General features: G+C 39.0%; 1 protein-coding gene across 1 annotated transcript in view; it reads right to left on the bottom strand.

Moving 5' to 3' along the window:
- The window catches only part of LOC115222004 (ATP-dependent RNA helicase eIF4A), a 29,127-nt gene extending 21,423 nt beyond the window's left edge, over positions 1-7,704 (bottom strand). The window contains exon 1 of the mRNA XM_029792114.2: positions 7,586-7,704. Within this exon, the coding sequence (XP_029647974.1) occupies positions 7,586-7,587 (2 nt within the window). The 5' untranslated portion in view covers positions 7,588-7,704. The remainder of the gene's footprint in view (positions 1-7,585) is intronic.
- Positions 7,705-17,174: the final 9,470 nt, after the last annotated feature.

Genomic DNA, 17,174 nt, shown 5'->3' with positions numbered 1-17,174 from the left:
CTTTAGAAACTGGTGTATAAAATAGCCAACAGATATACAAAAACCATCCAAGTCTTCTGGCTCCACCAACAGTTACATCATAATTGAACATCAGTTTCCCATGCTTGCATAGGTTGGGCAGTTTGACTGGAGCTGGTAAGGCCAGGGACTGCACCAGGCCCCACTGTGTTCTGGCACGGTTTCTATGGCTAAATGCTCTTCCTAAAGCCAACCATTCCACAGAATGCACTGGGTGTTCTTTATGTGGTACAAGCAACCTGTACAACCAATTCACACCACTTTCCCAACAGCTTTTGATGCATTTTAGTGGTTCAATCTACAACTCAGCTTTAATCCCAGAACAGGTAAGAGAAAGAATGGTTTGAGGTAACTGGTAGGCGTCAGATTTTGTTCCTTTACAGCTCTGCTATAAATTCCTCTTATCACTTAATATGATACTGATTGCTTTAACCCTTTAGTATACAGATTATTTGGTCAAATCTAAAGCTTATTTACTCCCATTGACTTGAATTAATCCCATATTATCTCATACCAATGTGATTGTTTATCTTTAGAATAACATTGTAAGGTAGGTATGAAATGTTGGATCTGGCCAGTTTGAACATAAGAGAGGCAAATATTTTGGCCATCGGATCTGGTCGGTGTGAATGCTAAAAAGGGTTAAACATCCCATAACTTTTCACAGGGGCAGTTAGTGGTATCAGGTTCCACCAGTCAACTATATCATCAAATGGATAATAATCTTAAAATGGTAGAATTAATCTTGTCAAGTGAGTGACATTTCCTTCCTTCCCTTTGCGCTTTCATTAGTAAATACCTCCTAAATTATGGCCAATTCTCTTGTTCTTTTTATTAACCCTTTAACATTCAGATCAATCTGTCAAATGTAAAGCCTGTTTAATCACATTGTTTTAAATTAATTGTACAGCATCTTGTAATTCTGAGATTTTGATGATGTCCCTGTTTATTTTTAGAATGATATTGTAGGGTAGGTGTGAGAGGTCAGAGCTGGCTGGTTTGAGCATAAAACAGGAAGACAACTTTGGCCTGATATGGCCGGTTTAAACACTAAAGGGTTAAAGATACCCCATTCCACATCCCACAAACTTAGTGTCAATGACTAGACCAGTGCTTTTCAAACTTTTTGCTGGAGCGGAACCCCAAGGAAACATTCCACTGGCTCGGGAAACCTCTGTGCAATAATTTAATAGTCTTATGCACACATATCTGCACAGGAGAATTAAAAATTACTGCCGATTTTAGCAGTTTTGTAACTTCTTGCGGAACCCCTGCACTGTACTGGCAGAACACTAAGGTTCCGCGGAACCCTGGTTGAAAACCACTGGACTAGACTAATCCACACTATCACCAGAAAGTACTAATAGTCAGGCATTATATATTGATTCATTAATGTACCAACTTCTTGTATTCTAATAAACCTTAACTCTATTAGCTCTCTTTTATCCTTAGTGCTGAATGTGAATTGAGCATGAAGAGTTAAGGGCAATATTCCAAACTTGGACATAAGTGAAAAAATAAAAAGATATTTGAGCGTGACCATTGCCAGTACCGCCTAACTGGCCCTCGTGCCGGTGGCATGTAAAAAGCACCCACTACACTCTTGGAGTGGTTGGCGTTAGGAAGGGCATCCAGCTGTAGAAACTCTGCCAGATCAAGATTGGAGCCTGGTGCAGCCATCTGGTTCGCCAGTCCTCAGTCAAATCGTGCAACCCATGCTAGCATGGAAAGCGGATGTTAAATGATGATGATGATGACGATGAAGACATTCACCAGCAATAGTTTATAATCAAGATGCAAAACTATTTTTGCATTATTGCTTCAATGGGGTCCGCTTTGAGAAGAGAGAATGGGTACGATGAGGTGAATGCGCGGCGTGTGTATGAATTTTGTTAGAAGTCATATCGTGTGTATTGCAAATAACTATCATCAATGTGACAGCAGTTTTACACGAACTGGTGTGCTCCACAAGTCACTAAAGACCCACAGTTGGATAGGAATTTGGACGACTGCCTATTGACAGATGAGAAGCAATCGATTAAATTGACCACTTATTACCTAACAAACCTCGGAAAATTTGAATTTAGATCGTAAAGAGCTGGAACAAATATCAAAAGGCACTTTTGTCCGACACTCTAATGATTCTATCGATATAATGTTGGTAGGGTGAGAAACGAATGTATGGTGTGTGTGTGTGTGTATGTATGTATATATATATATATATTATATAATATATATATATATATATATATACTTTATTTAAAAGCTGCAGAAAATTCAACAAAACCTGTTACTCTGAGTTTCACGTTGCCGTTCGTCGGACAGTTTTTGCTAGAATAGAACCGTCCGACGAACGGGAACGTGAAACTCAGAGTAACAGATTTTGTTGAATTTTCTGCTGCTTTAAATAAAGCATATTACTCTACCACTGGTATTTGAGTACTCTTTTTTCCACCTTGTTCCACATTTATGTGCTTACTCCGGTATATATATATAAATATATAAATATATATATATATGTCAAGAGAGAGAGAAAGAAAAGATGACATTCATGATGTAAGCATTAATTTCCTGCCACATACGCGATAAAAAAAAATGTTAATTTCTCATCATGAGCTTGGTGTACGTGTGTGAAAACTGGGTGATATGTAATAAATGGTTTGTTTGCTGCTAAACCCCCGTGTCAGACCTCGCCATCTCGTCCTTTTCCCCCCCCCCAAGTACTGAGTATCTAAGACAATATCCGATGTGTACTTTTAAAAAAAGTTTTGAAGACGAATGATGGGGGGAGGGGGTATAATTTGTGGAATGTTTAGCTGCTCTTTCTAACAGACCAAGCGCTCGCGTAAGGGTCGCACATGTAGACCGAGGAGTGAAACGGCAGAAGGAATATATATTAAAAAAGTTGCCTGAATATTTCAGAAATATTATGAAATCGTTAATATGTTTTAAAAAAACCCAATAAAACTTACATAGTCGATATATTACTAATATATGGGGGAAAAAAATAGGATCAATTTAGGATTTACACTCAATAATAAACTCAGATATTATGCAAAATGGTCCTAAATCTAATTTTAATTAACACAAAATAGCATTTAGCTTCGTCTGTCAGCCTAAAAATTTATGTAAATTCTTTACACGAACGATTATACATGAATGCAAAGGAACATGTATGTTGAAGATGCAGTCTAGTTTACACTGTTTCTCTAGCAAAGGCGAAGAACAATTCGAGGAGAATTTAGGGTCGAGGTATACAGGAGTTTGACATTGATGCCTTTCCGAAATGGAATTAGTTCACAGAGACGTTAGTCGTTCTGTTATAACTGTTTAATCAAGAAAATATATTACTTCCCACTGAAAGGTCAACAATGTCGGTCAGAATTTTAGGCGTTCCACACGACAAGTCATTAAGAATCTAGTTTATCCCTTCCCCCACCATTGAATCAGCCAATTTACCACTACACAACCACCAAAACTGATCAGACAAAAGCCATTAGAGAATAAGTCAACGTATCCACCTTCTTTATTTTGTACTTAATGATTAAATATTCTGTTAGCACAGGTTAATTTAACTCATTGAGAGATTATTAAAAAAAGCATTAATGACTTTCTCTCATAATTATAAGGGAGAGGAAACTTGAGACACTGACCCCCAACCCCAAATATGAGTAGGTGAAATAGACATAGCCAAACACCCCGTCCAAATACTTAAACTCTTTCTCTCCATACCAAGCCAGTGGGGTCGCACGACCCGATACAAAATAGCAGCGAATTTTCCCTATATCCTCCAAGAAAATAAAAATAAAAGGATTGACTGGAACGCATGGGATAATAAGGTCTGCTCGATCAGGGCCCTTACCAAGGGGTTAAAATAAAAACAAACTAAACTACTTCCCAGAATAAATATGTAAAAAAATAAAAATTTCAAGCGAAGCAAAGTACTAGGAACCGAAAAGAAAACATAAATTTTAATTATTTTGTTAACTCCTTTGTGGAAAAAGTAAAGATTTTGTTGTATTTGGAGCAAATTATAACTGGTGTAGTTGCTTCTCTACGCCTGGTAAGTCAGAGAAACATCTAGACTTTTCGTTCTAGCTTGTTAATAGAACGGGGAGGACTTTATACAAATAACTACACGCACATATATAAATATGTTAGGATCGAGTGTTGAATCGTCTTTGTTTTATAACTAGGAGCCGCGCTTGGACAGCCGAAACAAGTGTCATCACGTTGGAACACTGTCTTGAGGAATTTTAGTCGAGACGAAGAACTGACTCCAGTATTTTGTAAAAAAACCCCTGCTACTTATTCTATTGCTCTCGTGCCGACCCGCTAAGTCACGACGACGTAAACGCACAAACACCGGTTGTCAAGTGGTGGTAGGTTAAACAGATATAAAGACACACACAGACACATGACGGACTTCTTTCCGCTGACCAAATCTACTCTTAGATTTTTTATTCGGCCCGAAAGCTACAGAAGCAGACACTTGCCCTAGTTGTCACGCAGCGGGACTGAATTCGGAACCATGTGGTTGGGAAGTAAATGTCTTAACACACCTTTTTTTTTTTCTTATTTTTAATCGGCAGAAAGTTCCAAGTGGCCCAAGGGCCAAAAGTTCTGTTCATACACTTTAGCCTCTCTCTCTCTCTCTACCGATTCGGTCTTAGGGTTGCGGCCAATACTGGGATATCGTGTTTAAAAGCTTTCATTAGTCCACCATATGTAACACTAGGAGTTAGTTCATCGAATGACTAAAACTACCTTTTGAAGCTTAGGGACAGCCGAACGTACATAAGTACAAATGACCGTATAGTGTTTCCATCAACGATATTCCAACTACAAGTGATTGGTCAAACAGTACTGTGCATTTGGATGAAGTCGAAAACCACGTGGTCGAGAAGCGAACTTCTTAACTACGCGGTCACTATATATATATAATATATATGTATATATTCTTTTCTATTTTAGGCACAAGGCCCGAAATTTCAGGGGAGGGAGCCAGTCGATTAGATCGACCCCAGTACGCAACTGGTACTTAATTTATCGAACCCCGAAAGGATGAAAGGCAAAGTCGACCTCGGCAGAATTTGAACTCAGAACGTAAAGACAGACGAAATACTACTTGCTAAGCATTTCACCCGGCGTGCTAACGTTTCTGCTAGCTCAGGGTGGATATTACCAACTACGTCCGAAGAAGGCGGTGTTCTAGCATGGCCACAAATACAACGATCATATCCAATAAAAGGATATTTCCCGCGGTTTACTCTCAATATTACATTTGCCTTGCCTTCCCCGCCTCTCTCCCGCGTTTTAATAGACATACTTGGGCGGGTTATGTTACCGGTTTGGCTACCCGGTTCATGCCCCCACGTTGACAATATCTCACAGAATAAGAACGAATATTGCAATATGCCATTAACTTGATGAATCTCGATATGTACATGCCATGCCCGACTCTCTCCCGCTTTTATCTCTTAATACACTTTGGGTGTGGGTTATGTTGCCGGTTTGGCCGAGAATAAGAACGAATAATTACAATATGTTATTATTAACTTGACGAAAATGTAAAATATCAATGTCTGTTTCAATGGGTATATTGCGTAGGTAAAAGTATCGATGTGTTTGTAGTGCAGTGCATTAGATATACTACAAATGTTCGACTCGTACACGCAAGATCATTCGAGTTTATTTTATTTTTAAATGTATATACATTAAACATATTATATACACCCATGAAAAGCGGACGTAAAAAGGTGATTATATGGCTATTAGCGGTGTAAATGAATTAATTTCAGAAGAGAATCGAAGTAGGTTTGCGGCTTGCTTCCATACTTAATTATCTTTGACACTCAGGCTGACAATACCATAAAAATGCTACGTTTTACTAACAATATTACATAAATGCTTTCCTTATTAAAAAGCACAGAAAGCTTTTCAGAGTGATATGAGGGAGACGATGTAAAACGATATGTGGCATTCATGCTTTTCTCGAAATTAAGCTCTAGTAACAATTTAACAGCTTCAATTAGCACAAAAAAAAAAAAAACGTAAATGACAAATTAATAAATTACAAATAATGAGTAACTGGGGCTAAATAAGTAAGTATTCACGGGACAAGGTTTGCACAATCGTATCTCATGATCGAATGATTAGCCATCTTGGGGATAAAGGCAAGCTGGTTGTTGACACAGAACAGCTTTTAGAATCAGACTTACTAGTTAAAAATAACCAACAGAATCGTAATAACTAATAAAGACTTGGTAAAATGTCATTGCATTTGGGAAACACATGATTGCCAGTTATTTGCAAATCACCCACAGCAATTCATAGCCACAATCGTCATGATTTCTTTATATCCTCCACCAATCGACTTAATTAATACCCAACGAAAGAGACTTAAGTGGTCGATCACTATTTTAAAAAAAAAGTATCAGCTAAATTTCCTTTAAATAACACTTTACTGTCGTTAATAAGGACTTATTAGATAATGTAGCCCTAGATACATTATGCTTCTCAGAGGTTTGAGGGAGTGAGAAGAAGGATGAAATGTACACTTTTGATCATATGTAGTAGATCAGAGTCTAAAAAAAATATTAAATACAAACAATTTGTACACAAGTTATTATTCGGTCGGAAGTTTGGACCTAATATCACGTTTTGAAGGGGGGAAAAAAACTCAGAGTCGTATCAGAGAGGAGTGTCGAACCAGATGTTTCTATTCGACTAACTGGACCGGTATTCCAACAAACCGGGAAACGACTTGGCTCATTTCTTTCAAAAAGGATCGATAGTAGAAGTTAGTAGTAAAATACTGGGGTGGCAATTCCGTTCAATCGAGTATAATCTACTCTTTTAAATATACATCTTTTTTCGTGTATTTAATTGCTCGTTCACTCCGAGTTTCTCGATTTTTCTGCGTTCGTTCCGGCAATATATATATAAAGAGTGTGTGTCTATGGTTAGTATATGCCGACAGAGTATAAAGAATATTACTCGGGATAATTTACCATGGATGAGTCATCAGTACACGATTGATACGTATAATGATTTGTAAGACCGAAACGAACATGTGGGGAGGGACATGGCTGATATAAATCGACCCCAGTAATTAATGTTAACGATGCCCACCCCGCCTCGCATGGATGATAAAAGGCGAAGTCGACCTCAGAGTACACTTCTTGTGGTAATAAAAACATTAGAAAATAAATAATTTGAGACGAGACATAAAGAATATTAAAAAATTGAATGCTGCCGAACACACAAACACACATAGATGTCTGTATTATTTCGTAAATGCTAAGCTTTTATATAGAGTTAATCTGTCAGTCGTTGATCAATGAGAGAAATATGTCGACATGAGGAGCAACAGAAGGTGGGGTGTGCGTGTGTGAAACAAGTGCTTCTTTTCCAGACAATAACAACGGAATACCTGCGATAAATTAGCGACTAATTAAATCAAACTCAACTCATTAGAGTAATGAAGATCCTCGTAGCAAAAAAAACAAAAACTGGTCGGCAATTGATGGCGCTAATGACAAATAATATCGATAATGATACTCACATTGTTCACACTTCGTCAGTTGTTTTTTTCTCAATTACAGAATTTCTGTTATGTCCGAGTGGAACAATAACTGACTTCCGGTTGGGGCGAACGGCGACGTTTCATTGGTTGAGGCGGCCTCAAGGGGGGCAGTCACGTGGATAAAGAGTATAAATACTGGTACCTGCAACTGTTCCAAATGCATTCACAATCGCTTTTAGTCGAGTCTTTCTCGTTAAATGTAACCGCCCCGCTTTTTCTTTTTTGATTTTTATCAAGTCATGGCTTTTTACATCGTAATTGTTCTCATGCTTTTACACGTTTGGTTTCGCCCTTGAAATTTTATAAGGCGGAAAGAATCTGTTTGTACTTTTCCTACGCGACTTAGCAACGAATTAAAATTACTAAAAACTAAGAAGCCGGGTCACGTATCACTCGCCGTCATGTCTAATTCGATCTTAGCGAACTCATCTGCGTAACATTGTACAACGTTTAGAAATAAGAGAATCTTCACCACATTTTTTTTTTTGCTTTTAATAGCCGACATTGGTTATGTAAAATTTCTGTTACATAACTAGTGTTGAGCAATCGCTGTTAATGATTTTTTTTTCTTCCTAATTACTACGATTAACGCTCTTCTAGAAAGGAAAGAAATATATATTTAAATATGGTTAATTAATACAGAAGTCTTTTCGCCTTTTCTAGATCTGTCGGTGATCAGAATATTAGCAGTGTGGAATGTATAATGTACATAGTAATCGTAATTATGTATTCTTTAATAATTGTCGCTTACGCTGAAAATAATCGAGAACTAAACAAAAATAGTGGCATTCATAAATTTGACTCGGGCTACGAAGTAGTGGAATTGTCAGAGTGCCGGACAAAATACTTCGCGGCATTTCTGAGTTGGACTCCAGTATTAACTTAGCTTTTAATCTTTCCAGAGTCGACAAAATAAAGTACCGTGTAGGTGCGATAGATTAGGGGGGAAATGCTTCGCTGTATTTGTATTAGATTCTGAATACGTAGGCAGTTGCTGCGACCATATGTATATAGTTGAATGAGAATAATGGAAAATTGCCTTTATATTCTCCCACGAAAACTCCATGACAACCTTATAAAACTTGTCAAGAAAGCAACAGGGACCTACTTAGTAAAATTCCACTGCGCCTAAACTAGGTGTAGGGGTGGCTGTGTGGTAAGAAGTTAGTTTTGCAGCCACATAGTTTTGGGTTCAATCCCACTATATGGTATATTGGATAATTGCTTTCTACAATAGCCTTGGGCCGACCAAAACCTCGTGAGTGGATTTAGTAGACAGAAATTGAAACAAGCCTGTTATGTATGTATATATCAGCGTGTTTGTTCCCTACCACCACTTGACAACCGGTGTTGGTGTGTTTGCGTCCTCGTAACTTAACGGCTCAGCAAAAAAGACAAATAGACTAAGTACCAGCCTTTAAATAATTCGACTAAAATTTCACAGGGCGGTATCCCAGCATGGCCGCAATCTAATAGCTGAAACAAGTAAAAGATATAACGTTCAAGTCACCTGAGATTCGTCGATAATATAGATGATATTTAACCCTAAGTCAATCCTAATATATTCTCGCCATGACTATACCGTCTTTTTATTATCATTTTTGTTTCAGAGGAAGTCGGACAACAATTGTCTAATGTGGGGGGGGGGGTTCTTTTAAACAGTAAGCTATGGTTTGCTGGGGAATTGGCTGCTATTTCTAGATTCGTTTGTTGTTTCGATATTTGTAAGATGTGAGTGAGTGATAAACGCTTAAGCAAACGATGTATTGAGAGATAATGGTTTTAGGAGAAAGAAAAATAAAAGCTGATTCAGAACTGAATTTTTTCACTGTACTTTGGTAATATTTTATAATAGTAAAAGAGAAAAAAGACAGCTATAGTTCAATGTGTGTGCGTGTATGTGTAATAAAACGATTATCCTTATGCTATGATGGTTAAAACGAACTGAAGAACTACGAGGAAAGTCTGTCTATGAAGTGAAAAAAAAAAGCATTGAAATATGATAGACGCGCAGCAAATTTCATTCATGGCAGAATGATGCCAGAAGTTTAAAACTGATGAGAAATTGGGGGCAATGACCGTTAGTTTCCGTTTTTTTTCTCCATCCCAACAAAACCCTATCAAGTGTATGTGTGTGTGTGTGTGCAAATGTGGATCTTGTGAATTTTCCAAAAGTCTTCTTCCCACCTCCCAGGTTCGTTTGTGCAAATTTTTTTTGTCACGTTCACACACACACATTCTTTTATTCTTTTACTTGTTTCAGTCAGTTGACTGCGGCCATGCTGGAGCATCGCTTTCAGTCGAACAAAAATCGACCCCCCAGGACTTAGTTTTTGTAAGCCCAGTACTTATTCTATCGGTCTCTTTTTGCCGAACCGCTATTAACGGGGACATAAACACACCAACATCGGTTGCCAAGCGATAGTGGGGGGTGGGGACAAAGGCAGTGGGACTATACTCGGAATCATGTGGTTGGTAAGCAAGCTTTTTACCATGCCTGTGTAGTAGTAGTAGTAGTTGGTTCATGCAGTCATAGCGTGGATTCGATCCTCGATCGCCAAATTTCGCTCAACAGTTCAACAGCACTTTTCTCGCGGTAAAGCAATAATTGGTTAATATAAAGGTCTTCGTCCATTAACTAAAACAAAAAAAAAAAACCCAACCTGGGAGGTGGGGAGAGGACTTTCGGAAAATTCACAAGATCCGATTTTTCCGTCATAATTTTCGGGAAAATGGATATATATTCATTTTTTTTTTATGGAATCCCACGTTTTTTTGGTTAGAGAGATTCCAATTCTGAAAAATTTTTTCAAAAATCGCATTTTCGAAACTTCAATTTCCCCACCCCCTCCTCATTTTCCACTTTTTCCGGAAATTCTTTTTTTGCGAAATACGTAGATTAGGATTCTGAAAAAGTTCGTTTGTAAAATTTCAATTTTTCAAAAACAAAATACACACACACACACATACCCCCCCCCTACTCATCCTACGGCCTTGTCCTTCAAGCAGGCTATCCACATACTAGAAATAACAGCCAAATCTCGCAAAACGGCGATAACGTAATGAACCTATTAGATGGTTTAAAAAAATTTTTCAGTTTTAGTGACTGGGCACTGCCGTGATCCTTTTACTGTTTCACTATAATGCATGCATTATTTCTGTTGATAGCTGAAAAGAAATAGCAATTTTAGCAAAACATATTAAGCAACACTAATAATAAATAAAAATAAACAAGCTTTTGGCGGTTTTGTAGTGGCTTCATGCAGGCATTGTGTGGATTCAATCCTTGAAAGCCAAATTTCACTTAACACTTCAACAGCACTTTTCTCATGGTAAAACAATAGTTTTTCTGAGAGTGACAGCAATTACATTAGCCAGATGCTTTCGCTAAGTAGAATAATGTTTTTGCCACTTGACCCTTTTAACCTCTTCCAGGCCACCAAAAGCTAGAATAGAGACAACAGACCTCCAATGAAATCTGTCGTTCTCAACAATATGTCTATCCTTCTGGCTGGTTTTGGATAGTTATAAAAGGAAGAACTCAGTAAGCCTAAGTCAGTTAGTGAGAACCAGCTGAACAAGACACCGTCTCTAAAGGAAAAAGCACAAAGGGACAACTATGGTAACTCACTAGCGAAGCAGTTGTTTCATCCCACCATTCTCACTTTCTTTTCTCTGTAACTTTACCATATCTCTCTATATATATTACTATGAGACCGTATACACACATAGCAGCCGAAATTAACTCTTTTTACTTTGCATGCTTTTCCATTTACTAATTATACATACCAACCCATTGTGGTTTTGGATATATACAAAGTAACAGTAAATAAATATTTCTATACAACTTTGATCACTGCTCTACTTCCATCTTGACATACTGGCAACCAACACCTTAACAACAACCATTACAATTGGTGACCCTCGACCACAACATTTTTTATTTAACGTCTCTTGTCCATGCTGGCATGGGTTGGACAGTTTGACTGGGCTGGCACACTGGAAGGCTGCATCTGACTCCAGTCTGAATTGGGATGCCCTTCCTAATGCCAACTACTCCAAGAGTGTAATGGGCGCTTTTACACGTCACACTTTTTTCCACCTTTACTGAACGTCACGCAAATACATTTCATGTATATGTCCTTTTGAAGTTTTATGTTTGATTTGACTTTCTCTCTCTCTCTCTCATATATATATATATATATATATATAGGGTTGTCTAGAAAGTTTGTGCTGATTTATAAGAGCTTACCTTTCGACTTATTTTAGAACGTGGTTGAGTCCATAAAATAGGATTTGACTACACCTCCATTTAGAGCACAGTTTAAGCTGTCTTTTCGTGGAAGGAGATTTATGTTCTTATAACCTGTGTTAATTCTGTAACCCTTTAAAATGGAAGATAAGAAAGTTCATTTTCGGCATTTGGTGCTTTGGGAACCAGACAAAAATTGCTGCAGCTCGGCTGGGATGTGTTACCCCACCCTCCATATTCAATAGATATTGCTCCTTTGGATTTCCACTTATTCAGATCTCTGCAGAATAGTCTTAATGGTAAAAATTTCAATTCCTTGGATGACGTAAAAAGATACCTTGATGAATTCTTTGCCATGAAACCCCCACAATTCTGGGAAGCGGGTATTGTATTTTCAAGCTAAAGGAAAGATGGAGATGCATTGTGCAGCAAAATGGTTCATATTTGGTTGATTAAATATGTAATGGCAAGTATTTATTGACCTTTATCTTTCTTTTAAAAATTGGCATGAACTTTCCGGACAACCCAATATATATATAAAGATGGTTCTTTAGCAAGGCTGCAGTAAAATGACAGAAACAAATAAAAGAATATCATCATCATCATTGTTTAACGTCCGTTTTCCATGCTAGCATGGGTTGGACGGTTTAGCTGGGGTCTGGCAGTGTTTCTACAGTTGGATGCCCTTCCTAACGCCAACCACTCCATGAGTGTAGTGGGTGCTTTTTACATGCCACCTGCACAGGTGCCAGACGAGGCTGGCAAACGGCCACGATCGGATGGTGCTTTTTATGTGCCACCGGCACAGGGGCCAGATGATATATATCAATTCACCAAACACCTATGGGACATCTGGCTATGGAAAAATACCCCTGTTGCCCATCATTTTAGCTCTGTTGGCTACTTCACACCACACCACAGTTTTCAGCCTTGTCTTGCACCAAAGACTCACCTCTGCCAGACTTCACCTTGAACAGTGCTACATCTTCCCTCTACAGACCCAAAGTCATTTTGGACTAAACATGATCAACTCGTTCCAGTAACATCTTCCACACACTTTTTAAAAATTTTTTGTAAAAATTTGTATTGACTTTTAATTTTTATTTCTCTTCCCCACACTTCTACACACCCGCATACGTAGCTTGTACTCCTACTCCTACAATACACACACACCTACTGCACACATACATTTCCATATCTTGACGTACAAGAAGAACCCTACACACACATACATATGCACACATGTATACACACACTTATAGACACCCCCCACCAAACATATGTACACACAATGATACAAATGCACTCAGACACTTGTCACATTGCTACTTACACCCACACATGCTCCCACATACACACATATATACATACACATGCACTCTCACCACTGAATTGAACAGCGGCTGCCAACCAGTTTGTCAACACCACTCCTTTACACATATATTACTCACATAAACACACACTAGCCATTTTTGCACTCTCCTGTTCTATAAACCACTTTCCATATCTCTCTCCACTTCTGGTCATTTCAGATATGTAACCACACACACGCTTTTCCTGGACTTTTTTAATTCCTCCAAACCTTTCCTTTCTCCTCTTTCTGATGAAGAGCTACGCTTGTAACATTAAAAACCTACCCTTTTATTATATTTAATGTTTGTTTTGACTCTCTCTCTCTCTATATATATATATATACACTTGCATCAGAAATTAATTAGCACTTCTCAAATTTCTACATTTTCTTAATTTAATTAGCTTATCATCAGAAACAAACTCGTTTTTAATCAAAAATTTATTAAAACATATCCCAGCATACCACATAATTGTTATTAATCCTGAAATTTAGTCAATATCTTGTTGCTCCTGCTTTGGCAGCAATGACAGCTGCTACGCGGGCCAGCATGCTGTCTATGAGTGCCTGCAGGGATGGCCCTCCATGCAGCAAGAAGTGCCCCAAACAGCTCGTGTCGGTTCCTGTATTGCTGCACATTCAAATCCCTACCCAATTGACTCCAGAGGTTCTCAATAGGGTTCAGATCAGGTGACTGGCCAGGCCAGTCCATGACCGTCACCCCATGGTCCTTGAAGAAACCGGTTGTGAGCTTGGCTGTGTGGGGAGCGCGTTGTCCTGCTGGAGCACGTACTCCTCGCCACCAAAGAGGTATCCTGCAGCGGGTAGGCAGCATGCCGTACTATCTCAACGTACTTTGCTGCGTTGATGTTGCCTTCGACGGCATAGAGCCGCCCAACACCACTGTAGCTGAACGCCCCCCACACCATGCTTCATGGTGGGAGCAATGCAGTCTTTGTTGAAGCGCTCACCCCTGCGGCGTCACACATGGACAGGCTTGTCACTGACGAGACTGAATCGCGACTCGTCAGTGAACATCACTGTCCGCCACTGCTGCACGGTCCATGTCTTGTGGGCACGGGCCCAGAGCAGCTGCCTCTTCCGGTTTTGGGCTGTAAGGAGTGGCTTACGGGCGGCTCTACAGAATTTTAGACCAGCTTCCAGTAATCTGGTCTTGACGGTGGTTGTAGACAACTGCTTCCCTGTCTCCTTTTGCATCTCCTCCGCCAGTTGCCGGCTCGTTGCCCTTTGGTTGTTCAGTGACTTTTGGATCAGCATCCGGTCCTCCCGCTGGGTCATCAGCCTCTTCCGTCCCCTACCCTTTTTGTCAGCTGCTGATCCGGTTTCCTCGTATTTCTTAAATAAGCACTGAATTTTGCGCCTGGCTACACCAAGTTTTCTGGCTATTGCAGCCTCCGACAGCTTCCCACGCCACGAGAGAGCCTCGTACCGTCTCTCCAAGGTCATGCGAGGTCTTGGGCCCATCTAGGAACGAACGATAAAAACCAGTTATTTTCATTAAAACTATTCATTTGAATAATGTTATGCTATAACAAAACTGCTATGAGTTATTATTCATTAAACAAAAAAGAAAGAAAGCAGAATTTCTCACCTTATTTGATGTATAACAGAAAGTTTTGTGAACCGGAAGTGACATCACGAAGCAGAGTGTAGGAGAATTTGTGAGGACAAAAAATCTTGCAAATACACAAATCAATTAACCTACGAGCTGTTCAAAACAACTTACGCTATGAGAAAACTTAGTACAGTGTGATTTCGGTCCTTGCGAGGCGCTACCTATATCTATTAAACAAAGGAAGATTTGTCTGCATCTGCACTTCTAGTTGTTGTTGCATTGCTATGTCAACATCATTAGGCTGTAGACTCTCAAACCGCTCTGCAAACAAAGTTATGTCATTGTTCTGCGCAACAGTGAACTCGCAACAAAGCAATAGTTTGAGATATGGCTACTAGGTGACAGTACATACCTTGAGTGAAGAGCAAATCAAGGGTGCTAATCAATGTATTGAATGTCGAAGGAGGATCTCAGGATTCACCCCTACAAGATGAACCGCTGTCATGAGCTCACGCAAGTTTATAAGTTCATGAGACTGATAAGTTGCCTTATTCTGTGTCAGATTGCTGAAGGTATGCTGCCCAACCTGGTGATCCCTCATGAAAGGAATTTGGACATCAAACATTTTTGACAGTAAACCAACAGAATGATTGACTTTGGAATGCATCAGGCTCCATCGAAGGTAGATTCATAAATCGATGTAAATCCACAGTCAGTTATGGTTTGGGTAGCTGTGACAGCTACTGGAAAGTCTCCCCTCATTTTTGTGCCCTTGGGTGTTAAAATTAGCACTCAGTTATACATTAGTAACATTCTGGGAGCTGAACTGCTTCCATGAGGAAATGAGCACTTTCAAGGCACACCTTGGAGGCTCCAACAGGACTCGGCACCATCCCACAGCTCCAAACAGACAAAACAGTGGATTCAGACAAACATTCCATCATTCATAGGCAAGGATGTATGGCCCTCAAAAGCCACAATCTTGACCCATTGGTCTTTTCTGTTTGGTTCATTTTGAAGACAAGGGTCTTGAGCACTCCTTATGCTTTGCTGGACGCTGTGAAAGCAAAACTGCATCTGGCCATAGAAAAGACTGCACGGCCAGTCATGTTTTTCACAGACTGGAAACAAACATCATCATTTATATGACAGCAATGCTTGTTTGAACCATGTATCAAGACAAGGGTATGCACACACACATACATTTATATATATATGGCATCTTTCAGTTTCTGTCAATCAGTTTTGCTCACAAGGTTTTGGTTGGCACCTAGGGCTACAATAAAAGTACTACTCCCTAAAATGGCAGCAGTCTTCATGCTAGCCAGGTGATCAGAGGCTAAAGTATCATAGGACAGGAACAGGTATCTTGCTCTAGGGGAGATTCAAGGATACCACAGTTGGAAAAGAAAGAAAGATGATGGTGAAGATGTGACACAGTAATGGGCTTACCACATGGTTTCTGTCCACCTCTTTCTCTCAGCAGTTGACCCAAAGCTATGAAAGAGGACACTTGGCCATGATGCCAAGCACTAAGACCACCTGATAAGAAAGTGAAATCTGTAAGGACAAAGTATTCAGCAGTGGCCTACAGTGTGTGCTACCCCTATATATATAAGGATAAAGACTCCAAAAGTTACTAAAAATCAATATTGGATTCAAGTTAAATAACGTTAAGTGGACAAGAGATAAACCTCTCTCACTCTCTAGATACGTTACCTGTCCATTGCAAGTGATGCTCACTCCTCAAAGCTGGATGAAGTGAGATTATAAAAATTTAAGTCTCCTACACTGAAATAAATTCAGAAACATATAGTGGGGTATGAATACATATTTGATATTTGAATTAGTAATCTATAATTTTATCTACCTGAGCAATACCTTGTGATTAGAATTTGGTAGATTTTATAACCACTTTTCTAAGCAGAATTTTGTGGCTGGTTACTCTTCATGCCACCAGCCCTTACCTATTTTTCAAGTATAAGGTGATTTTTTTCTTACATTCATTGGGAATGTAAATACGAAAACAATTTTGTTTCAGAAACATCTAAAAAAAAACTCATGTTAAAAAAAAACACAGGGCTTTGCTCAGAACATTGGTGGAATGTCAGACACAGTGTCTCCTCAGACAGTTTGAGCTAAGCAAAAAAATGCTTGTTCTGATATAGAAATCGATAAACACAGCTAACAAGGTTAGAATTGAATTAATATACACATTAGAAATAGCCTTAAATTAAAATATCAGTGTGTATAATATTCATGATGTATATAAAAAAAAAACAGAACGGCACGACCTGTAATATTCTATCTTAGAGAAACATCTCAAAGAAGACCAAGCGGTACCAAACTGCTTTACTGAAGTATAATTAATAAACGACAACAAAGAGAG

Source organism: Octopus sinensis, linkage group LG19 (genome assembly GCF_006345805.1).
Source record: "Octopus sinensis linkage group LG19, ASM634580v1, whole genome shotgun sequence".
NCBI lineage: Eukaryota > Metazoa > Mollusca > Cephalopoda > Octopoda > Octopodidae > Octopus > Octopus sinensis.
The sequence above is the reverse complement of the archived record's forward strand: the minus strand, read 5'-3'. Positions and strand labels throughout refer to the sequence as shown.